At 35.1% G+C, this 24,528-nt stretch overlaps 5 protein-coding genes across 5 annotated transcripts; 4 read left to right on the forward strand and 1 right to left on the reverse strand.

The window, feature by feature from the left end:
- Positions 1–4,803: 4,803 nt before the first annotated feature.
- Positions 4,804–5,325, reverse strand: LOC143203507 (uncharacterized). The gene is made up of 2 exons (XM_076415685.1): positions 5,168–5,325; positions 4,804–5,109 (listed from the first exon to the last, which is right to left on the reverse strand). The coding sequence occupies exons 1-2, from the start codon at positions 5,255–5,257 to the stop codon at positions 4,870–4,872; spliced, it is 330 nt and encodes a 109-aa protein (XP_076271800.1). The 5' UTR covers positions 5,258–5,325; the 3' UTR covers positions 4,804–4,869.
- Positions 5,326–7,479: 2,154 nt separating this feature from the next.
- On the forward strand, positions 7,480–8,872 carry LOC143203771 (uncharacterized). Its single transcript, XM_076416034.1, has 2 exons — positions 7,480–7,536; positions 8,329–8,872. The coding sequence occupies exons 1-2, from the start codon at positions 7,525–7,527 to the stop codon at positions 8,818–8,820; spliced, it is 504 nt and encodes a 167-aa protein (XP_076272149.1). The 5' UTR covers positions 7,480–7,524; the 3' UTR covers positions 8,821–8,872.
- A 3,003-nt stretch (positions 8,873–11,875) lies between these two features.
- Positions 11,876–13,518, forward strand: LOC143203772 (uncharacterized). The gene is made up of 2 exons (XM_076416035.1): positions 11,876–12,026; positions 12,101–13,518. The coding sequence occupies exons 1-2, from the start codon at positions 12,015–12,017 to the stop codon at positions 13,448–13,450; spliced, it is 1,362 nt and encodes a 453-aa protein (XP_076272150.1). The 5' UTR covers positions 11,876–12,014; the 3' UTR covers positions 13,451–13,518.
- A 3,843-nt stretch (positions 13,519–17,361) lies between these two features.
- Positions 17,362–18,010, forward strand: LOC143203437 (uncharacterized). The gene is made up of 2 exons (XM_076415568.1): positions 17,362–17,547; positions 17,632–18,010. Exons 1-2 carry the CDS (start codon positions 17,536–17,538, stop codon positions 17,932–17,934), a joined length of 315 nt encoding a protein of 104 aa, XP_076271683.1. The 5' UTR covers positions 17,362–17,535; the 3' UTR covers positions 17,935–18,010.
- A 3,536-nt stretch (positions 18,011–21,546) lies between these two features.
- LOC143203671 (uncharacterized) lies at positions 21,547–23,904 on the forward strand. The gene is made up of 7 exons (XM_076415925.1): positions 21,547–21,734; positions 21,790–21,945; positions 21,999–22,129; positions 22,190–22,445; positions 22,506–22,674; positions 23,464–23,681; positions 23,738–23,904. Exons 1-7 carry the CDS (start codon positions 21,608–21,610, stop codon positions 23,881–23,883), a joined length of 1,203 nt encoding a protein of 400 aa, XP_076272040.1. The 5' UTR covers positions 21,547–21,607; the 3' UTR covers positions 23,884–23,904.
- The last annotated feature ends 624 nt before the right edge of the window (positions 23,905–24,528 follow it).

Here is a 24,528-nt window from a genome sequence, read left to right on the forward strand (position 1 = left end):
TTGAATGTTTGCTTTAATATCGTCAAATATCAACAATAAACCCAGCTTTCAATACAATGACTTAAATATTTCTGCAATATCTCAATCTAGCTGGTCTATTACTAGTAATCTCTTTAGACACCAATACAACATGGTCAAGAAACATTGAGAATCAACAGGAATCTTTTACAAGAATAGCTGCAGAATGTATCGGAAAAAATATATTTACCATTGAAGCTAGAGATCACTAAAAGAACTGCTACAATATTTCAATTATGCTATAAACCATTTTACCGCAAAATGATCTTATTCTCTTTACGAGTCTTGTGCCCTCAATGTACTTATCTCCTTTCCATGTAGTCTTCCACTGATTGAGATCTTTTCTTATTTCTTTATTTTAATCCTAGCTAGCTTTGTTATACGCCACTTACAATCACCTCAGTTATAATTGCTGTTCTCGCTATAAATAACAAATTCTGAATTTGCTATTTTAAACATAGTAGAAATACATAGTTTTTCCAATCCTGACATTCATATCTGTCTCCTGGCTTCCATTACAGTCCATTTCTATACCCAAATATTTAAATTCTTTTACTTCTTCTATTTTACTGAATGTAAATTTTGATATACTTTTTACACCTGGCTCTCCCTTCACCATGATTTTCGTTTTGCCTTTATTCATTATCACTAAGTATTCTCTTAGTGTCATGTTCCATCTGTTTAAGACTGTTTGTGTTTATCAATTTCTATTATTACATCATCTACAAAAGCTTATTACTAACATTTCAGTTTTTCATTTTATCTATTCGACATATCTTTATTATTTAATCCATTAGTGTTATAAATAATGTTTCCTATATTTTAAGAGAAACATTTGATTGAAACCAAATATCAATAGATCATTATTTTTTAATAATATAACTATCAAAAATCATTCAGATGTAAGACAATGTATATATAAATAATATTTCTCAGGAATCATTAAATATTTGAACGACTGTTTCTACTTATAATAACTTGTTTTACTAGCACTATATAGAGATAAATTTGTCTATGTAGATAATGTTGGGTATATGACTCAACATTAACGGATTTTTCAGTATATTTATTTCATAGATAAAAACGAACTTAATCTTGGATATACCGTCCATTATTTTCTGTGATATTTCACTATCTTTCAAGCAAAATGACAGCCTGAGTGGACTAGGTTTGGTAAATATGCCGCGTTAGGAATAGTTACTCATTCTAAATTCAAGGAGTCATATTTCCTGTTTGACTGTCTTAGTTTTTTCTTTACTCAGATGTTCAGAATACACAGGAGAAATTTCTGCATGTGAATATTTGTAGAGGTTGTTGGGAATATTATATTATATAATAAGTGTGTTGTTATTATTGTCGTAAAGATATTTGTCATCATTATAAGCTCGAAGAAGACCGATATAATCAATGATAAATGATGAATGACAATTGATATGAATTATTGTAAATGATACAAGACTTGGTCCAAAAAATATAGCTCGTAGGAAAAAAACATAGGACGGATACACAGACACAGACAGATAGGAATTATTGACAGTAACTTGATAACTATTTTAAACCATTGATAAACTATTGATGCTTAACGATTAATACTATAAAATATTTAACTACATGGCAACTTATTCTGTGAACCTTTTATCAATTATTTTAGTTATTTTCTTTATGTACTTATGTTTCGAGGAGTCAATAGTTCATTTAATGATTATAAGTACATTACTTTCATTTAATTTCCATATTGTAGTAAATAAAATATCTAGTTTTGTTCTATAATGTTTTTGTTGATATACAAATATATATTACTTCATTGAATATTCCTGGTTTACGATTATAACATAAAGGCATATAAAAATCAAATATACTTATATTTGGTGGTGTGAAGTTGTTGTAGTTCTTAAAATAATCTTATTCATGATACTTTTGTTTTAATGATCAGTGATGTCGTAATTTAAACATACAGGAAATTATTTGATAATTATTGATATAGACACTTGTTACTGTAATTCATGTTATATATTAAATATATTTCTTAGTAACATATTATCTTATAAAGTTATTCTCTTTATTATTCGTTTACATTCGTTATCCTTTTAGGCCGAGAGGAAACAAATCCCGCCAAAACTAAACGCAAATATCATTCCAATCAACGACAACATCAGCAGAAAAACATCGACAATGACCGCCAACTCTCATTACCATAAAACGATTATCTATGATTTATTCGGCCAATAAAACCGACATCATTTTCCAGTTTCGATCAAACGGGCGATTATCATCAAGCCCATTTAGGACCATTAATATCACGGAACCAACGCGAGACGCAGACCATTAAGTCATCTCGGGAGACGAAAATAATCGCGCGATGAACAAGACGAATCTCGTAATTTATGGTGGACATTGAGAACCATTTTTTTCCTGGTTTGATCGGTGGGCACCGCGCTATTTTATTACGAAATTAGCCGATGATCTAGTTCAGATCAGATCCTGTTCGAATTCATTAAAATATATACGTTTTCGTACATACATATTTACATATTTATAGAATGGTGGATAGTGGCCGTCCACTGATTGTAATTCGACAATAATTCATTAATTTTGTTTATCAAAACAATTGATAAGATATTAGAAGAAAAAAACCTCATCTTACTACATATATTCATTGATTACTGTCATAATAATTACCTTTTATCTTTTAGCCCATCCTATTGTCTACCTACAAAATCATCATAAAATGACCAATAGTGGTTATTGAAAAGGCGTTGGAATAAAAGAAATATTATGTTAGAGTATTCCTGGACGTCACATAAGCTTTTGACTTTGTATAGTATTTGGGACTGATCTATAACTAAATGACTATTGTTGATTACTAAAGTCATATCGTTCCAAAAGAAAATGTAATGCGTCATATGAGGGGGTATTCATTCAGTCATATGAAGACCATTCACGCCTCTTCCACCAAGTTTTCAACAGGATAATACTTTGGGATCACTCCCATATTAACTCTATACTGCTAATAACCCAAGAAGAAATGGAACAGTACTTGGCAGTACTTGTATATCTTGTAAAACTACAACTGATCAAGAACTTTTGCTCATGTAAGAAATATAGCTAAAATAAGTAATACCTAAAGATGACAAACTGAGATTCTGCCGAAACATCATCAGGATGTCAAAGGTTCTCTTGAGAACCAAACGCAATACTTTCTGCAATTTTTAAACAAAAGAAAAAATTATTTATCTACTTCCTCAGGGTATTTTCTATTGTACTGTTGATGGATGCATGGTATATCAGAAACACGTCAAGATCACTCTCATTCATAGCGAAATTGGTGGCTTCCAAGTAGTCTTTTTTTTTGGTCAATACTTAAACCAGGACTTTGAACGACTCTCAGCAAGCAGACAATAAGTTTCAGATAAATTCGGGTGATATTATCTAAGATTCCATAAAATTAGCAAGGAGGTAGTATCTGACATCGAATTGCCAAACGCAGTACTACGAAATCATGAAGAAACTAGTACCACTATTAAAGCTTAAGAATAATGAAGTAAAAACAAATTTTGATGATTATATATAAAGAGTAAAGAGTATATAAATATATATAGAACTCTGACAATACACGTATTTTTAACATGTGTGACATGAACAGAAATCAACTAATTTTTTTTAATAAACATTTTTCATTATATAACTTGCAGACTAAATGTTGCATGAAAATTATTATACTACCATTCAATTCAACATTTTCGTTTGTAAATGCTGTAATTTTTATTAACTTGCAATCATCTTTGTGGAGATCACAGCAAAAACTTGAATTTTTCGAAAATACATTTTTTATTGAATAACTCAGAAAGGAAACATTGTGTAACAATTGTTATGCTACCATTAGATTCGTAGTAAAATTCTTTATAATCCCTGTAATTTTCGTTAATATTTGATTACATAAACGAAAATAAAACAAAAAACTTGAAAATCGTAAAATATCGAAAATTCTCACGACTACATATATGAAAAAAGTACCAAAAATATTTACCACTCGGATAAAGATAAAGCCCTCAAATATATACGTATTTTGAGGTAAAAGAAATGAAAATCTATATTAAGTGGCTCTAACATTAATAACTTTTAAGTCAAAAGAAGTCTCAAATTCAAGTTCAAAGTGACTATATGGCTACAGGATGTCAAACAAATGACTTACAATGATAATGAAATAAAAGACAAAGTGATAAGGCCATTTGAATGACATTTGTAACAGTGACACGTATATCAGGGAATGTCTACTGTTTTCAGTTTTCATATTCACCAAATACATTTGGTCTTCACCCACGCATCTGTATTATTTATAATGAAAGATGAAGATAACCCTATAATGGGGATATCAACGTATAATATACCCTACCTATTTTCGGTAGTTTAACCCTTAGAAAAAGGTTATTAAACTCGGACCTGATGTTGAATGCTAATACAACGAATAAATTTGAACTATGCAAGCTGTTTTTAAGTAATTGCTACATAAAAATGCATTAGCGATGATTATTTATGTGCACCTTTAACGGATTGCTAAACGCGCCTGATTAATATGCAACACCCCAGTCACGGTGACAACATTGTTTGGACGCCCCTGGCATGGCAAGCGCGACCCGATCAAACGAAAAAAATGATATATTCGACGACTACCGAGGTTTGCCGGTCAATGTCGTCCCATAGAAAAGTAAAATGTTCTAAAATTAAAATGCATAAGAGATTTCTTTCGATTGGTCATCGGTTCTGTGAAAAAACAAACTCAACAGGTCATTAATATATCATTTATTACAAAATTTAACACATACAATGAGCACAGAACAAAATTTGAGCATCCTAAACGACGACAACGGGATCAGCAGCTAGGTATGGAGAGTAGGCATAGCCAGGAGCGTAAACTGATGGCACTACATAGTCCGAGTAGGCTATGGGGGCACCAGCATAAGCCAGAGGTGCTACCGGCGCTATATCAGCCACGTAAGGGTTCACGATAACTTGGGCCTTAGCCTCTGGGACTGGATTAGCCTCGGGTAAGGGAGAGCTGAAGACAGCAGCAAAAAGAGCAGCAAAAACAATCTAAAACCGTATATTTTTGTACACCAAACCACTTCCTGACTACAAACCTGATACTTACGGTCTTGTACATCCTGACTGATGATGGGTACACGCACACAACAAAAGAAACACCGATCTTCAAGCAATGGAAGTCAACTGATACCAACATATATCAAAACAGCGCTATTTATATCAATTAAAATATTATACCACCTTGGTTGGGCCTTGTTATAGATTATTTTAGTTGGTAAACAATAAGTAACATTGCCTAATATAAAGGGCACGAAGCGGTTCCATTTTCAATAACGCCGCAACACTGTTGGTGGCATATAATTCAATCATATCCTATCAGTACATCGCTATTTTCCCAATAAAGCTCTCATAGCTGCTGCATATAGTGTCAACAAGGCTCCCTACGCTTTATGAATAAATAATTAGTGTTTAAATGTAATAATATATGAAAATTGTTATCATGCACGTTCCTGGTTAGATATTTTCGAAATGTATTCAAGAATTATTCCCTATTGATAAATAGATACCTAAAGAACTATAAAATATCAATTCGATGTCATTGCTGCCATCTATACTTGTGAGGCTAACATTAGTTATCATAAAAAGATATCTATAATATTAAGGTCTTATATCCCCTATTATATATTTTAATTTAAGTATATTTCAAGAAATTATATAGAAGATATTGATTGGAAAATCATAGTTTAACAATAATTTAACACATTATTATGATATTTATATATTACATATTAAGATTATTGTAAGTCACATCCCCATGCATATATTACTGGTGGCCTGAACTCGGAGCTTAAGTACAGTTTCCTTTACTCGATTCTACGCTTATAAAAAATCGATTATGTAATAAACGATGGGGATTCAAAAAATCATTGTCAAAAAATATCACTTCTCGCGCTTGCTGCTGTCCTGATAAGAATAAAATTTTTGAATAATGCCAAGCTCATCATTAGAGTACACGCCGCACTATAAATTAATAAAATAAATAACGTTTCATGACAGAGATCACTATTATTTATCAAATGCGTTTGTTTAGTTTTTGATTGGGGTTAATTTTTCAATTTCATTTAAAATAATTCATGCAGTAACGATACGGTGCGTAGCCTACCCGTTTCCTGATATCCTGCTAGTATATTTATTTAAAATAATGAATTATTCCATGAGTATTGTAGAAAAAATTGATTTATAGAGATAATCGTAATAATTTTACACAATATTTATTAGTTGTCATTATTCTGTTATCTCAAGGATGTCTTGACCATTATATTGTCATGATTTGTAAAAATAATCAATTAAAATCCGGAGAAAGCGTTTTATAGAAAAATTTAAAACGATTTAAATGTTAATTGATCCAGATATCTTCTTTAAAATCATCTATCACACCCAAATTTGCATTGTTTATCATAAAATATGTTCTAAAATATGCAAAAAAACAAAAGGCCGGTTGGATGATACCTTACAGCTTTAGAATTATTTATTATGCATCGACATATCGAAAATATTTATGCAAATAAGATAATATAAATTAAAGATCAACAATCTTAAATTTGTTTGCTTTTGTTTAGACATTTTCTTAATAAAATTATATGGCAAACTGTTTAAAAAATAATTTGCTATAAAAAATAAAACACACAAAAGCATTATTATTAACTATTTCGAAAATATTTTAAAGAAGAATTGGAACAAATGAGACAGACTGTTGACAAAATAAAACAAATGATATTGTATTTTACTGAAGTTATTTTTCTAAAACATCATAAACATATTCGTGATGATTCGTATACAAGTCGTGATATTGAAGAATTACTTTATTTTTTTACCTTCACCATTTTATCAACAATAAAGATAAAATATAATATATGACTGAATATTATGTTAAAATAAGTTTTGGTCGTAAATATATAAAAGAAACGATATATTCTCGGTATTTTTTCCAACAGAATGAATATTTTTTTAATATTTACGAGGCAAAGGCAAATTAGCAGGTAGAGATAGGTTTATACTGTTTATTTTTTATAAATTAATGTTGTTTATTAATTTATCTTGAATTATTTTCGGAAACTATGTAAATTTTGTGACAGGCCCAACCCACGTCTTGCATCAAGGTAGGTTTACATCTCCTTGCACTTACTAGGTGGCCGAAACAAGTAACAAATAATTCGTACAACTTATGTTTAACGAAGAACCATCAGTATTCAGCCGTAGTTCTCAATTCATCTGCTTATATTGTAACAGGGGTCGATTATTTACAAGCCCTAAGAAGGAATTTTGAGTATTTTTCGATGACAATGATGTTTTGGGCTCGCCTGTTAGAACCGGATCAAATTTTCGCGGATACTGGACATTTTGATATAAATATAGTCCACACAGGCACTGGACCTATATCAGATTCGTATCTCCTGAAGAACCATGCAGTCTCAAGTAAGAATTATTTTTAAATAAAACTAAATTTCAAGGGAAACATTTAAAAAAAATTAAGTATTTTAATTAATTTTCATTCAATATTATATTTATTATTTAGATTATATTGTAGTCCTTATCTTAGTCACTTTTTCCTTCATAGCATAGTAATTATTTAAAACTCAGTTACAAAATAACATATACTTATTAATTTATTATCGTATATAATAATGTTCAACATATACCTATTTTACATGATGATATATAAGCCGTGTTTTTTATTCAATGTCATTTCTATACTTTTACAAATTTAATAATTCTGAAGGCACTAAAATAGCACTAAAAATAATAAAAATAGAGTTATATTGGAATATTTTTGACATTTTCTCGTAAATATTACCAGCTAAATTGAGAATAAATTAATAGATTAGGTGTCAAATGCCCTAAAATCAATTAAATAAAGTTAAGCAATATTTAAGCAGATTCGCTTTTGTCCAACTATATATGTTCAAAAATTAGATTTATCAGGTAATTTTTTAAAAATGTTTTACTAATTGGAATTGAAATTAACGATTTTGTCTTCAGTTATTAAAAAATTCTTCAAATATGTCTGTAATATATGATATATTAAATATATAATAACATATTTCCAGTTAATTCATTCAGTTTATGAACCACCAATAAACCATTTTATATCGATATTAGGAAGAACTGTGGATATTATATTATTCATAAAAGTTCCTTCACCATTTCGATATTAATTTCCATAATCCAATTAATTAAAGTGATATAATGATCATAATTTTTCTCTAGCTAACAATCTTCGCCTGCTTGATGGCCATGTGCCTGGCAACTCCTGTCGTTAAAGACTCTGACGAAGCTTCCAAGAAGCAAGACAAGCGATCCGCAACCTTTTATAACTATCATGCTGTTCCCCAGTACGAGACTCACGCCGAGATTGGGTACCAACACGTGCCCGTTGTGAAGAATATCCAAGTACCCGTCACCAAACATGTGACAGTACCCGTAACGCATAATGTTGATGTACCAGTGGTGAAGAACATCAAAGTCCCCGTTACTAAACACGTCACGGTACCAGTGACACACAACGTGGACGTACCTGTCGTGAAGAACGTCCAGGTACCGATCACCAAGCATGTAACAGTACCAGTTACCCACAACGTCAACGTACCAGTAGTGAAGAACGTTGCTGTACCTGTTGTTAACTACCGCACCCACGTCAGCTACACTCCAGTGACCTATGGCGTACATGATTATCCCAAACATTACAATTACTACTACTAAAACATTGATTGTTTCAACTAAATTTTTCGAATAATAAAAGCATTTTATTTTATGGTTATGAATATTTCTTCTTCTTTTTGTTTTCCTATGACGTTGTGGCATTTAAACCATAGTGTTTCTTTATATATGTATATATATATATATATATATATATATATATATATATATATATATATATATATATATATATATAATATTTATGGATATTAATGGAGCAATGAGATAAATCTTAACCAAAACACCTGAAGAATACCCAACGAACAGAGACCTGGTTAACAGCGGTTTGTAACAAAAAAATATGTTAATGTATTTTCAACTGATTTCTAACAAAATAATATGGAAAAGTTCAAGGACGCCAACACAACAGCGTCCTTTCATACATTCATTAAAAGAAGCCTTAAAGGAGTTTGAGCCTTCCAAAATATATTGGTACCTCCACATAAAGTTCTTTTACCACAGCTGCATATAAAGTTGGCATTGACGAAGTAATTTGTAATTCTACAAATCTCCCAAATTACACAAAAAAGGAGATCCAACTGAAAAGTAGCAGATCAATTGAAAAGTCCCTGGTCTACCATAGTAAAACATATTTTTTTGGTATAAATAATTTTTTTTATTTAACATAATTCCCTTGAACGGTGATACAATGATTATAACTACCCTCTAACTTTTCGATACCATTTTTGTAGTACGATTTGTCCTTTGCTTCAAAATAGGCCTCCGTTTCAGCGATCACTTCTTCATTCGACGAAAATTTCTTCCCAGCGAGCATTATTTTGAGATCTAAGAACAGGAAATAGTCGCTACAGGTGAGATATAGAGAATACGGTGGATGAGGAAGCAATTCGAAGCTCATGAATTCATGATTCATGAATTTTTTAATGTTTTCGTCGGTAACAACCTCTTTTGAGCGTCCACTGCCTTCACCGTCTTCGGTGCTCATTTCACCACGTCTAAACTTAGCATACCAATCCTTGATGGTTGATTTTCCTGGGGCAGTGTCGGAAAACTCGGCATCAAGCCAAGTTTTTGCTTCAACTATATTTTTCCCTTCAAAAAGCAATCAACACGCGAAATTCCTTTTTTTTTCACAATAACAAAAGTTGCTGCACTCAAAATGCTATAATTCACAAACTAATGATCCGACAGCTGTCAAATTTATACACACAGCTTTTGAGGTATATATCTAACTAAAAAACATCTGGATTTAATTCTAGTAGCGCCATCTATGTGTCAGACCGTATTTAAACATTATAGGCTTATTATACCCATAATACACCTCAACAAGATATAACAACACACAACATGCCCTTGGTAGATTGCTACTAAGTGTGTCATAGAGGAATTTTCGTATCATAAAGACTTTAAGAATAAATAAATCGTCAGAAGAATGCTAAAAGCATTTGAAGCTTTAGGTTTTCTAATGAGTCAAAGTCAGGCAATTGTACTGAATAGTCGGAAGATACTCTCCTTTAGACCAGATTGGTTTGTCAGTCAATCATACAGCCAATTTGGACGTATGGAGCGCAAATATGGGATTGCACTAAGACATCAAACCAATTGGTAAACCAAAAGAGCCAAAACAAAGTTCTACGATTAATTACTCATGTTTATCGCTACGTAACCAACGAATGACGATGACCTCGAAATCTGATGAATATACGAATTGATCCAATATTTCGGCTTAAAACATGAAATAGGTTTGTTAAATCACAGCAACGCGGAAGCAATATAGCTAATGGATAACGCGCAGGAAATCAGAAGATTGAAGCGAATAAAACCACACGAACTTGTTTATTGTATAATTGTATTATTAATTTTAGCTTAAGTAGTTTAGTTTTCTATCTAGCCCGGCTAATTTGCGGGAAAATTGTGAGATTTGAGTGAAGAGCAAATTGAACGACATCATTGGGACATTAAGGAGGCCTAGGAAAGATACCAAGAATAATGGAGTTTCTCAATGAAAGAGTACTATTGGATGCCTCAGAGATATCTTACGGATTCTTTCCACAAATAAAAATGTATAAAGGGAAGCTTCAATGAGAAAACAGAAAAGCTTTTAGTACATACTTGTGAACTTATGCTAGATAAGAAATATGCATCGTTAATTGTTTATAAATAAAACAATAATTTTCAATTCTATGCTCTTAAGAATTCATTTAACACAGTCACCCATATTGTCAACAGAACTTGGTCATCCTGTGACAACAAGGAAGTTTTCATTTTCGAATTCAGCGCACCCAAAACCACGAAGATTGCGTCACAAGACCCAAACAGCTTTTAGAATTGTTTTTGCAAACTTGTGTAATGCACAAAGTATAACATTATTGTTTCCTACCTGAATATAGGTTTCAACTATAACAGTCTTTGCTCTATATATCTATTATAATTAATTTAGTTTATATCAAACAGACTATAAGTGTTTATTTTTGCAAGCAGATTGGTTATGATCGATTCTAACATTTTTATAAAATATCCAAAGGAACATATTATAGAACTGACACACATTTGTGACTAAACTATGCGATAATATGCAAATATACAAACATAATAGTGATATAAATTCCAATTTCCTGCTGACTTTTGAGGAAGCAGGGGAAACCAAACGGAAGTTAGGTAATTAATGTAAAACTTTAGCATAATTTTGGTAACTAACCTCGGACACCTTCAGCCTGCAAACTGATAAATTTATTCGAAGCTGCAGGTATAATAGCATCGAGAACAATATCAGAGAGAGACGGAAAGTACGATATGGGAAATCTATCGCCCGATCGAACTGATCAATATGGGCGTCGGCGTTTCCATCGAACACGACTCGGTACCAACGTGAACTAGATTAAATCGACTCTGATCGACTCCGAACTTATATAAATCAATGCAAAACAGATTCAGAATAACCGAAATACACCGCGGGTTGCCCAAGCCCGAGCATTGTTTTATTTTAACAGAATTTCTTAATTCTATGGTTCTATGCCAAAGGCTCCCCATCAGCTTGCATACCAATCAGCGGATCTCCGATAATTATTCTCGGATTACTAAATTTTCTGTCCTAGAACTTATTTTTCGTAAAAGGTCTTTTTTTCGGTGCGCGATAGTGGGGTACTACTTTTATATAAATATACGACCGGAGCGGTCATCAGCATCGAACGGTCTCCGGTTCAATCAACGAGGAATAAGTCGGATCATCAGTCAGTATGCTTCGTTTTGTAAGTAAATCGTACATTATTTTGTTGTTGAGAACATCGGCGTTCCTCATCACCGATCCACGTACCTGTTTCAGATCGCTTTCCTTGCTTTGGCGATAGCCCAGCTATCAGCTAGTGCAGTCGAAGTAGTACCCGCATTGGCCGCCGCTCCCGTAGAAGTTGTCTCCGCTCGCAGCTCGCAATTCTTCGCCCAAACTCACAGCGCCTTGGTCGCTCCAGCTCTACCCGCCGCCAAGATCGTGGCTGCCGCTCCAGCTCCAGTAGTTGCTGCCCCAGCTGCCCGACTGGTCTCTGCCCCAGTTGCAGCGCCAGTTGTTGCCCCTGCTGCCCGTTACGTAGCTGCCCCTGCCGCTCCTGTTCTGGCTCCAGCTGCTCGTTACGTAGCTGCCCCTGCTGCTCGCTATGTAGCTCCCGCTGCACCACTTCTGGCACCTGCAGCCCGTTATGTAGCTCCTGCAGCTCCTGTAGTCGCCTCAGTCGCTCGTTACGCCGCACCAGCTCAATTATTGGCACCAGCCGCTCGTCTCGCTGCCGCCCCAGCACCTATTGTTGCCCCAGCTGCCCCCCTACTAGCTAAAGCCGCCGTAGCTTACGGTCCCGCCATCGCCCGAGCTGCTCTGCCCCTTGCCGCCGCCGCTCCCGTCGCTGCCGCCGCTCCCGTAGCCGCCGCCGCCCCTGTGGCAGCTCCAGCTCCCGCTATCCCCGCCCAACCCGTCGCTCCAGCTGCTCCAGCACCAGCGGCTCCGGCCCCAGCCCCAGCTGTGCCCGTAGCTAACCCAGACGACACCATCGAAATCGAATCCGCCAGGTTGAGATCTGCTGGTCCATCAGCCGCCCCACCACAACCCGCTCCATCTCCAGCCCAGCCCCAAGCTCAAGCCAGGGCCCTGCCTCAAGCTCCAGAACAGCCAGCACCTCAGGAGGCTCAACCCACCCAACCCAGCATCGCTCAGATCATCCAACAGAATTTGGCCAACTTGCAACTCCAACAGCAGCAACTGCAACAGCAACAGCTCCAGCAACTGCAGGAACAACAACGTCAACTGCAACAGCAACAACTGGAAAGGCAACAACAGCAATTCGCCGCCGCCAGGTCCCAGGCCCCAGCCTCCGAAGCCCCGTCCCGTAACGAGCGCATCTCGGCCCCTCCATCCTCCCAGCCAGCTCCCCAATCTCCCTTCCCAAGTTTCCCCGTTGCCGGTCCGCAACAGCCACAGCCCCAGCCCCAACAACAGCCAGAGCCTCAAGCCCTGGCCAGATCGGCTCAACCGCAAGGACCGGCGCCTCCACAGCCTCAACCACAGCCCCAGCCTCTCCAACAGCAACAGCCAGAACAACAGCCGCAGGCCCGAGCCGGTCCCCCAGCTTCCCCCCGAGCTCAACCTCCGCCAAGAGCCGAACGCTACTATGGAAATGGATACTAAAGCATGACTGATCAAAGACTTAGTTTTGTACATATATTTTTGTAAATAAATCGACTTTCTCGTGCACATCCTCGTTGCTACAATCGAAACGATTAGATAATTTTTGTACTTTGCAATTAAATATTTAAACTTTATAATAAAAGTTAGTTTTTGTTTCATCCTCACGGTTTCCAAGCAGATATCTCAACGTTTGTAGATCTTACTAATAATATAAAACAATCTAACTGTATGTTGTTTTAACAACTGCTCAACATTAACATACAACAAAAGTCTAAGAACTAGCGTGAGTTAACATCATAAAGATATCAAAAGAACGCGTTGGTTTAACAAGTCCATTGAAAATTCGCCGGCCTGACACATAGATGGCGCTACTAGAATTAAATCCATATGTTTTTAGTTAGCCCTAATGCTCAAAAGACGCGTGTATAAATTTAACAGGTGTCGGATCATTAGTTTGTGAATTATAGTATTTTGAGTGAAGCAACTCTTGTTATTGTGAAAAAAATGGATAAAAAGGAGTTTCGCGTGTTAATAAAATATTGCTTTTTTAAGGGAAAAAAATACAGTTGAAACAAAAATTTGGCTTGATGCCGAGTTTTCGAACACTTCCCCAGGAAAATTAACGATCAAGGATTGGTAAGCTAAGTTTAGACGTGGTGAAATGAGCACCGAAGACGGTGAACGCAGTGGACGCCCAAAAGAGGTTGTTACCGGCGAAAATATTTAAAAAATCCACAAAATGATTTTGAATAACCGTAAATTGAAATTGAATGAAATAGCAGACACTCTAAAGATATCAACTGAATGTGTACATCATATCATTTACTAATATTTGGGTATGAGAAAGCTCTGTGCAAAGTGGGTGCCTCACGAGCTCACTTTTTACCAAAAACAACGACAAATTGATGATTCGGAGCAGTGTTTGAAAACAAGCGTAATAAACCTGAGTTTCTGCATCGATATGTGACAATGGATGAAACAGGGCTCCATCATTTCACTCCGAAGTCCAATCGACAGTCATCCGAGTGGACTGCACATGATGAACCCGCTCCAAAGCGTGGGAAAACGCAATAATCGGCTGGCAAGGTTATGGCATCTGTATTTTGGGATGCGAATGGAATAATTTTCATTGGCTATTTTGAAAAAGGAAGGACCATCAACAGTGACTATTACATAGCGTTATCGGACAGTTAGAAGTGCTGTTTCACCAATATAATGCACTGTGTCACAAGTCAGTGAAAACGATGGCAAAAATCCATGAATTGGGCTTCGAATTGCTTCCTCATCCACCGTATTCTCCAGATCTGGCCCCCAGCGACTATTTCCTGTTCTCAGATCTCAAAAGAATGCTCGCTGGGAAGAAATTTTCGTCGAATGAAGAGGTAATCGCCGAAACTGAGGCCTATTTTGAAGCAAAGGACAAATTGTACAACAAAAATGGTGTCGAAAAGTTGGTGGGTCGCCATAATCAGTGTATCAACCCTTTAAGGAAATTATGTTGAATGAAAAAAACTAATTTACTAAACCAAAAAAATGTGTTTTACTATGGTAGGCCGGATATTTTTGAATTAACCTGTTATATTACATGAGCATTTAAATATGAGAAAGCTCTGTTCAAAGTGGGTGCCACCTTTAATCCATGCTGACTAAAAACAAGAAAGTATTGATGATCTAAGATCTAAGCATATTTGGCAATTTTAAAGGTAACAAACCGGAATTTTTGCGTCGATATGTGACAATGGATGAAACATGGATCCATCACTTCACTCAGGAATCAAAACTATTGTCATCTAAGTGGAGACGAATATCCATCGTGTAGTTCCATAGAGTAGTTGTTATTTTCTATTGTAAGATACCCTTACATCATTCTGTATATGATTCCATTGCTGCAACCTTCATCCTAGAACAGTGATCTTGTTCAAAGATTGATAACATTTTTCTTCAACACCAATATCATGAGATGTTGAATGTTTATTTAGTTCTACTTATCCGTATTGGTGAACTTTATTATATGGTGGTGGTGCAATAAATTATACGAATATTTCGATATTTTACGAATACATGCATATTTTCCTCGACATATATTATGAATAAACCCTTCCACTATGACCATGAATCAAATAAAGAAATCAAAGAATAATTTTAATCCAGTATTTCAACTTCGAAGAAGCAAGAATGAGAATTTTGATATTATATTACATTAGAAATTATAAAATAATAAATAATAATAATGCCATTACTTTTGAACGTCCTTTTTACTACCTGAATGTTGTAATTTGCGAAAAAGTTGCTTCAAACTAACACAATCTCTAATGCAGTCCAAAACAAACCACTCCCAGAAGTACAAGTTATCACAAAAATCCCTTTATTCGTCAGATTTAGCTCTCTATGACTTCTGGTAATTCTAATACAGCAAATAATATAATATTAAACCATAAATCAAGGAAAAGGGTGTTATAGTACAAGAATATCATGCTTGATAACAAAATATATTTGCAATTTACTGTACTGTATGTAAAACGTTTAATACATTTTATAGATAGGATTATATAAACAATGGAAAACTATTTTAATATAATGTAACACTTACTGAAATGGTCAGCATATAACTTGTACAGGCAATGAAATCGATCAGCCTTAAAATGACCTCAATTTTAATTATTACTAAAGAACGATAACAAGCAGTGAAAATATCATCATTGATAACAAAAAAACAAATTGAGCTCCAATTTTTTTCTCATATTTTGAAATAAAACAATGAGAATATTCATAGTAATTAATTAAATTTTTTTTAAATATAATCTTTTTTTCTGGAAATCTATATATATTTAAATAGAGGACATTTTAAATGTTTATAAAATTATTTTACAAATCTAGTAATGTTTTTGTAATATATAAAATTAAAGGAATTAAAATGGTTCAATAATATGTAGTTTATCTTATAGATAAAATCTTAAATTTAAGTTTATTTATTTACATTTATATATATATATATATATATATATATATATATATATATATATATATATATATATTTTGGTCTCTCAATTTGGTCATGGTAAACATATATCAGAGATTATTTTCAATTAAATACCATTAGAATATTGTTAAAATAAAAAAGAAAACTATTTGGTTTATATGAATTAAAAATTCTACCAAACGGTGAATGAAATCAAACATTTTTCTTATAATATACCCTGGTATCATTCTGCAGAAGATTTAATTGCTACAACTTTCACCCTGCAAGTTCTGTCGTCTCCAATGATTGATAATATTTTTCTTTAAAGCCAAGATCATGGGATTTTGAAAGTTTGAGTTCTACTTATCCATGATGTTATACTACAATTCATTAATTAGTAAAATATGTAGACATATTATGATTTTATCCAAGTTTTAATTTTCATGTATCATGAATGAGTTCTTCCACTATGATCCTAATAAAAAGGAATAAAATAAAGAAACTAGAGGGTAATGTTAATCGGGTATTTAATCGACCAATAATGACAACGAGCATCAATTTATTTTGAATACAATAAGAATTGTGGTCTTAGATTACGTACAAAAATGTCAAATTTGCAAAATCACCAATCTTAATTTTAGTAATCTAGAATGAAAATATGAAGCCGTTGGATTCTTCGGTCTCTCAATTTGCTCATAGTAAACATATATCACAGATTATTTTCAATTAAATACCATACGAATAGTATTAAAATAAAAAAATTAAGTTGTTTCGAACAGTGAATGAAATCAAACATTTCTTTCACATTCGTACGCACATTTCTCGACTTGATATCGCAACTAAGCCATAGCCGAAATACACGGAGGACCATTATAACCTCCGATCACATACGATTCCTATCGCAAGACCACCAAACACTGGCCGCGCATATCAATGAGCGATTCGCCCGCAATCGGCCGCAGGAAAGTGTTTCAAAACTGACCCAAAAGTGACCGCCGTAACGCGGGGGCTAGAGGGGGGAGCCCCGACGAATTTTTCGACCGATATAAATTGTTTGGTCAGTGACGGGATCATCATAGTCAAATCGTTTTCGTGTCCAACAAACGACCAAACCAACCCAAACAAAATGTTCAAGTTCGTAAGTATCTTGTTTCATTGTCGATGTTTTACGATCAAAAATAACCATATTAGATCGGATGTATAATAATATTTTCGTCCTCAGGTTGCTATCTTTGCTCTTGCTACCATCTCCTGCACCATGGCTGAACCCAAACCAGGCGTGTTGGCCGCCCCTCTGTTAGCGGCTCCGGCTGTTGCCCCAGCAGTGGTCACGGCCCAAAGCTCCCAGGTGTTCGCCAGGAACTACAACGCCTTGGCCGCCCCTCTCGTAGCCGCCCCCGCCCCCGTAGTGGCTGCCGCCCCCGTCGTCCGCGCCGCCGCTCCACTGTTGGCCGCAGCCCCAGCCCCATATTTCGCCAGCCCCTATCTGGCTTCCCCTTACGCCGCGGCCCCCTTGGTGCTCTAAACGATAGAACGTAGTGAATTATTTTGTTGACTGTTTTTGACTTGTTGTTGATGTAAATAAAACCTTGTTGAGTTAATTCCAATCACTTTTCTTTCTAACATGGGGTCTGATAATACCTATAATCTATCCACAGTTGGTGTGAACATAGATCATCAAAATTTATGACGTCAAAACGTCGCAATATTGTCGCATCAACTATGAATTTATATGATATATGATAAAATTCTAGTTTAAATAAAATAATGAATTGTAGCACACCTAATACATGTATTAACCAATAATTGATACTACACTTAATTATACAGCCACAATAATTTATAGGTTAGAGTTGTTGTATTATATTTACATTTAACTCTTTTCCACACCACCTATCAGGTAAAGTTCTAGCCGCGTTTTATTAGGTAGTGATATCCCCTTGGATGCCTAATCCATTTAATTAACAATTGTATATCCAAGTATTATAGTATTTTATTTTAATTATAGAGCATATTTACCTTTTAAGGTTTAGTTCCTGTTTCCTTCGATGGTGTGTTTACCTGTTAAGTCATTTTGATATCACTGTATTTTTTATTTCTTCTGCTACTACCTGTGTATACATTTCTTGATAAAATTAGTTACCGAATTATCCCTAATGCATTTGCCATATCTGCGTAACAGTTCGTATTTTTTTCTTTCCTCGCACATTTTAACCAAATACTCATTCATATTCTGTAAATCTTTCACACTAGAATATGATTTCCTACAATTATTGTAAATTAATTATATACACACCTTTAGATGCTTTCCTTTGGGAATTTCGTGTTAAAATTTTACACTGCTTAATATAAGGACTCCGCTCCCTCAGAAACAACAATAAAATGTTGGTTTGCTGACTTCAAATGTGGTTGGAGAGACACCAATGACGCAAAATACAGTGGACGTCCAAATGAGGTAGTAACACCAGAAAACATCAAAGAAATCAAAACAAAAATGTTATCAAATATAATTTATTTTAACATTAGAGTATATCTGAAAACTACAGTTAATTATTATTTATAGGTAAGAGTTAAAACCTCTTAACACTGCTGCATTACAGAATTTTGCATACGTCTGACAAATGGACGACAACCGGTACTATGAACGTTTCTTCATTCGAACAACAATTTAATTAAAAGATTGAATATTCGATCGGATGTCATCTGACGGTCATAATGTCAGAGTCAGATGTGACAAAATGAAAGCCTCAAGTAGGCTTCGATAGATTGAATTGACAAAGATAGGAGCTGTGGAATAAATCAGAACAGTTAAAGAACAAGCAAAAGAACTACTGTAAAATTAATATAACACAACTAACAAATTAAATTATCGAAACATATATATTTTGGAGAAACAAGGCAATGAATAACCGAGTCCCATATCTCCAGTCGATAGAACATTCTAGATTATCATCATAAACAATTGTTTAGTTTGTTACGTCTTTGGGGTTACTAGAAACAGCACCAAAAAAAGTTACTAGCACATGAAAGGAATACTTATAGATAGAGGGAGTCCAGAGGTGTGGATTGCTTAGGACATTAAGTAATCTTAATCCGGCTGTAATCAGCAATCTATAGCTGGCACTTAAGAAAAACACTGCTGTTGGTACTACAGGACGTCGAACATTCTTCACTAAATCGCGCCACATTTAATAATCGGCCGCAGCTGCTCTGACCTCGGACTACGTTAGACTTTTATTTTTCAAATCGTTTTAGATGATATAGATCTAGAATATTTTAGATATAAAGCATCATTCGTTTGTTCAAACAAAAGTTATCGTGCTTTGAAAATAAAGATTCAGAAAGAAAAAGAAATGAAAAAATGCAGACAGATTCGTTTAAAATTCTGTTGTATTTAGGATGGTGAGCACTTAAGTGAACTTCAGTATCAGATCTGGAAATATAACCCGGCTCTTGCTCTGTCTGACAAGAATCTGTTTCAATATTAAAAAAAACGTGTGTTAATATCGTGGTTAAGGTCTTGTCAAGAATATCTGAAGTTCCATACAGACGGAATTATGATGATAATAGGAAAGTGAACAAAAACCCATCGACTAAAATGACACGTATATCATTGATTAATGTTTGAAACTTATATGAATAAATACGCATTGAAAAACATGAAAAACAAAGAATAATTCTTTATTACTGACCTTTTATTACGAGTCATCTGTCATAAGTATACAAAAACACTTTACAGGTTTCTTCTTATTTATCTGTAAAACAAAACAACTGAATCTAATCTTTTTTGAGAATTAATTTGTTTGTACCAAATAAGGAAAGATTTGATGTCAATCAACAAGAAATTAAAATTACGGTTTCCTTTTCCTTGTTCTCGAGGATCTTCGAAAACCTCTCTACAGATGGCAGAAGCGTTCAATTGGTTTATAAATCACCGTACTTGTAGAATAATCGTCCTTTCCATGCGAACTTGATACCTAATAGGAAGATAGTATAGTATCACGCAAGGTAAATGGTAATATGGAGGTGTAATGTCTGGTAAGTAGGGCGGTGACGTGCAAAATCAGGGGTTGAATCGAAAGAGTTCTCTTCATCAGCTGGCTGATCATGGTGGTATTATTTAATTTAAACCTCAAATAACCATCTTATTGTTAACTGTATCATTTATTTAAACCTTTAACTTTAACGGATTTATTCTACACTATCATTAGCCGAATTAAATACTTATAATGCTTCGTATTCCTTGGAATTTCAAGACCAAATGTATACGGAAACACTCTTTTATTAAAATGCAATCTTGAGCAAAAATTTTAAGTCAGTTCACTCACTACTCTTCGAATTTTGAGGAAGCAAACCTTCTTCAGAACTTTTACATATAGACTGGTGCCTTGAATAATGAAACTTATTTAGAATGTTGTCTAAAAAAAATTAAATTTGTGGGTTTTGAAGTACATATATTCAGATAAACAAAATTATTTTTTCAAATTCACAATTGTTTGTTTTTAGTCATTTATCAATTTCTAGGACATCATCAGTGCTCTGAAATTGTCTGGAAACTAAGTTACAAATGTTTTATTGCCTATTTTACCCAAAGTATGTTATAGCCGGCTTGGTGGCGCAGTGGTAAAGGCGATGGGACAATCCTCCTACTATTGCGATAGCCGCGGGTTCAAATCCTGCTGGGGCATGGTCGTAAATTTATGTTTGTGATTTTAAAATTTGTGAATGTTCTAGGCAAGAGTATAAAATCCGACAAGGAATATGATCCCAGTCACGCCAGTAACCAGGCTGGGTAAGACCGGATGTCTTCTGGGATGATTTCTACAGTTGGTCATTCGCCAGTCGGTAGGCTTAATGCTGATGATCGTGGTTCGGAGCCCACGTTAATCTGTAGATCCCATCCTGATAAACCCATAGTTGGTAAAAGGAGACTTTAAAATATATTTAAAAAAAATATGATATTACGGTTTTCACAAGTCAGTTTTCACGTCATTTTTGAAAATATTCCTCTTATATATCGGTACCACTAAATCTAGGGCAAACTTTTATTAAAAACAAATAATATGTAATGTTTACCATTCATATTAGAACCCTAAGGTTCCAGTTAGCTAACCGATTATTTATTTAACGGTTTCTAATAGGAGCAGTCCGCAAACTACACGCTCAGTATGGTTTAACACGGAATTACCACCGGCTAGATGTCTTTCGTAACCTTTCTTTTGGTGCTGTTCATTACCAGTAGCTTCAGTCAGGGTTCCAATGACCTGGAAGAAAACGACGATGACACTGAACTGGACGCCTTAGACCAGAGAAGCGGGAAACAGTGTAAGTTGTCTGATTTCTATTGTTTTTTCGATGAAATAACCGTGGATTGTTCCAGATTGGCCTTATATTGGTTTGGTCCGGTTCGCCAATAGCGACTGCTCGAGTCTTGAGGGATATGTTGGTGTCTGTGTCACTAGAAGAGAGTGCGGGTATATTGACGGCATCCAGTCCGGTTCTTGCGTTTCGAATGGTATTGGTCGATGTTGTTTAGGTAATTTTGAAAATCTCCCGGGGTTAATTGTGTAATAATGATCAATGGTACAGTGTACAGGACATGCGGTCAGACCTCCGCCTACAACAACACCTATTTTGTGAGCGACGACTTCCCCAATACCTTCAACGATGAAATTTCCTGCACTTTCACCATCGAGCCGTGTCCTGGATCAACTTGTCAGGTACGAGATCGTTTCCCCGACTAATACTAGCCTTCCCTCACCAAGAACATTCCTTTTAAGGCTAGAATCGACTTTCTGAACTTCGTTCTCGCCCAACCTGACGGTAACGGTAACTGTGTCGATGATGCCATGGTGATAACAGGATCTGGCGGTAATATACCGATAATTTGCGGTCAAAACTCAGGTCAGCATATCTATCTGACCTTCGTGGGGAATAACAGTATCACCGTGACCATATCGACGTCATCCAGTGCGGACATAGAAAGAAGTTGGAACCTTAAGGTCACTCATATAGCTTGCGACTGTCCTACGTTAGGTAATTTTTGATAATATTGGTCGAAGTTGCAATAAAATTGTTCACGATTGATCATTACAGCACCGCCAGGGTGTCTTCAGTATTATACGGATTTGAGTGGTACCGTCAGGAGCTTCAATTATGGTACCGAAATAAACGGTGCTGTCGTCACCACTACCACTGGAACATTCGCCGGTACTAGACAACTTGCTAATACCAACTATGGTATTTGTATATATATGCAACCTGGGTAAGTACAGGGAGAGCTACCTGTTTTTTTTTGAATATTTTTTCAATTTTGTTGTAATCCAGACGTATTTCTCAAAATAAAATTAAATTAGAAGGACCTAAGACACAGTAACGCTTACCATACATACTCTACACAAGCTTTTTATAGTCAACTCAACAGTGAATTCACGTCATCCAAATGTATTGCGTCAAAAGATCACAATTTTGACGCATCAACTTTGAGCTTTAGTTCGTTTTGATATGGAGCGTATTCAATTTTATTTCCAATTTTTAGCTCATTGGGTGATCGCGCTGACTTCCACTTGTAGATTTTCTATAGCTCTAGGCATTTGCCATACTTCCAAAACACTACCCTGTGCAACTCCAACAAAAATAGGCCAGCAGAAATTGATAATAATTCTACGACAACAATTTGCTGATCTTGTGAATTATGCCCAAAGGCCATGCCCTCAGTGGACTAAGAAATGGCGAATAAAATTAAAAATTGCGAAACCTAGGCATGCGAATTATTTGCCAATACAGACATTTCTCAAATAATTTAGCGAAACAGCAATAGATTGGGAGAGACTGATATGGGTTCAAAAATGTGATGATTTCTTGGACGATAATCTGACCAGTCTCTAGATAACAACATTTTCTCATATACAAACAACGTTGTTGGACTGAAAAATCATTTAAACTATATCAACTGCTGTTTCTGATATCAGATCTAGACTTGAACAACTATAAAAAATCACAAGTTGTGCGTTTATGTAATAAAAAATAGACTTAACTATTGTTTAATCTTTAGGTACTGCTCTATTCAATGGTCGCAAAGTTCGGACAGTACTTCCTTCACCGTAACAGGCGACACAGCCCTTATTGAAGCTTCTTTAGGTCTTCCTAGCACCCCCGTCATCGGAGATTCATGCACCACCGACTTCGTGGTGATACCCAATCCGTATTACACCACCGGAACCGCCGTGGGTACTGATCGATTCTGTGGAAACCAGTTTGATACAGTATACAGTGAGTCGAGCTAAGTCACTTGTGCTTATCGAAATTTTTATTTTGTTATGTCACAGCCTTCTCCAAGCCCTTTGTCCTCACCGTGGTGACTGACGCCGATGAGGTGACCACCTCCACTGATGTGGCCAATCGAGGTTTTTCTCTCAGCTACACCCAACAGTCTTGCAGGAATGTGAACGCAGCGCTTTTATTGACGGGATAAATATAGTTCTTTGAAATGTAACGTCGTCGTTATTTTATTACTAACCCTTATAAATATATTATTTCATTGATATCACCCGCTGCACTGTCCTTGAGCATTTCTGATATTGATCAACGTTCAAAGGTACCGATCAAGCTAATGAATGACATCCTAGAGGTTCAGTTCTAGCACCAATTTAATATTAAATGGTTACAGCTTCAGGTGTTTGTGTAAAATTAACTTATTAACACTTGTTGGTTGGTTTTTCTAGAATTGTACCGGTTCTTTCAATGTTTCTTGCCCATAATCGAATAAAAGGTATACCGTTTCAGGGAGAAAAAAGTCTAGTAGGAAAAAGGTTTCGTAGTGACTGAATTAGCAACTGACCCAGACAAGCCCCAGTCATTTTTGAGGAATTTTTATAACCATAAGACCAATTCTTTTCATTTAAAAGAAATATCAAGTTAATAACCCACAGTTAATATCAATTGGGATGCATTTGTAATTGAGAGAATGCCGATGATAATGCTGTGTTTGTAAAATTATGTATGAATCTTGAAGATTTGTTTTTAATGTAAGTTCAATTTTTAATGATTGTAAGCCAGAATGCTTTCTTAAGATTTATTGAATATCCTACTGAATTTTAATAATATTTAGGCAATCAAA

Source organism: Rhynchophorus ferrugineus, unplaced genomic scaffold (assembly GCF_030347505.1).
Source record: "Rhynchophorus ferrugineus isolate W39M unplaced genomic scaffold, kcgeb_rfMv2 rfM10, whole genome shotgun sequence".
NCBI lineage: Eukaryota > Metazoa > Arthropoda > Insecta > Coleoptera > Curculionidae > Rhynchophorus > Rhynchophorus ferrugineus.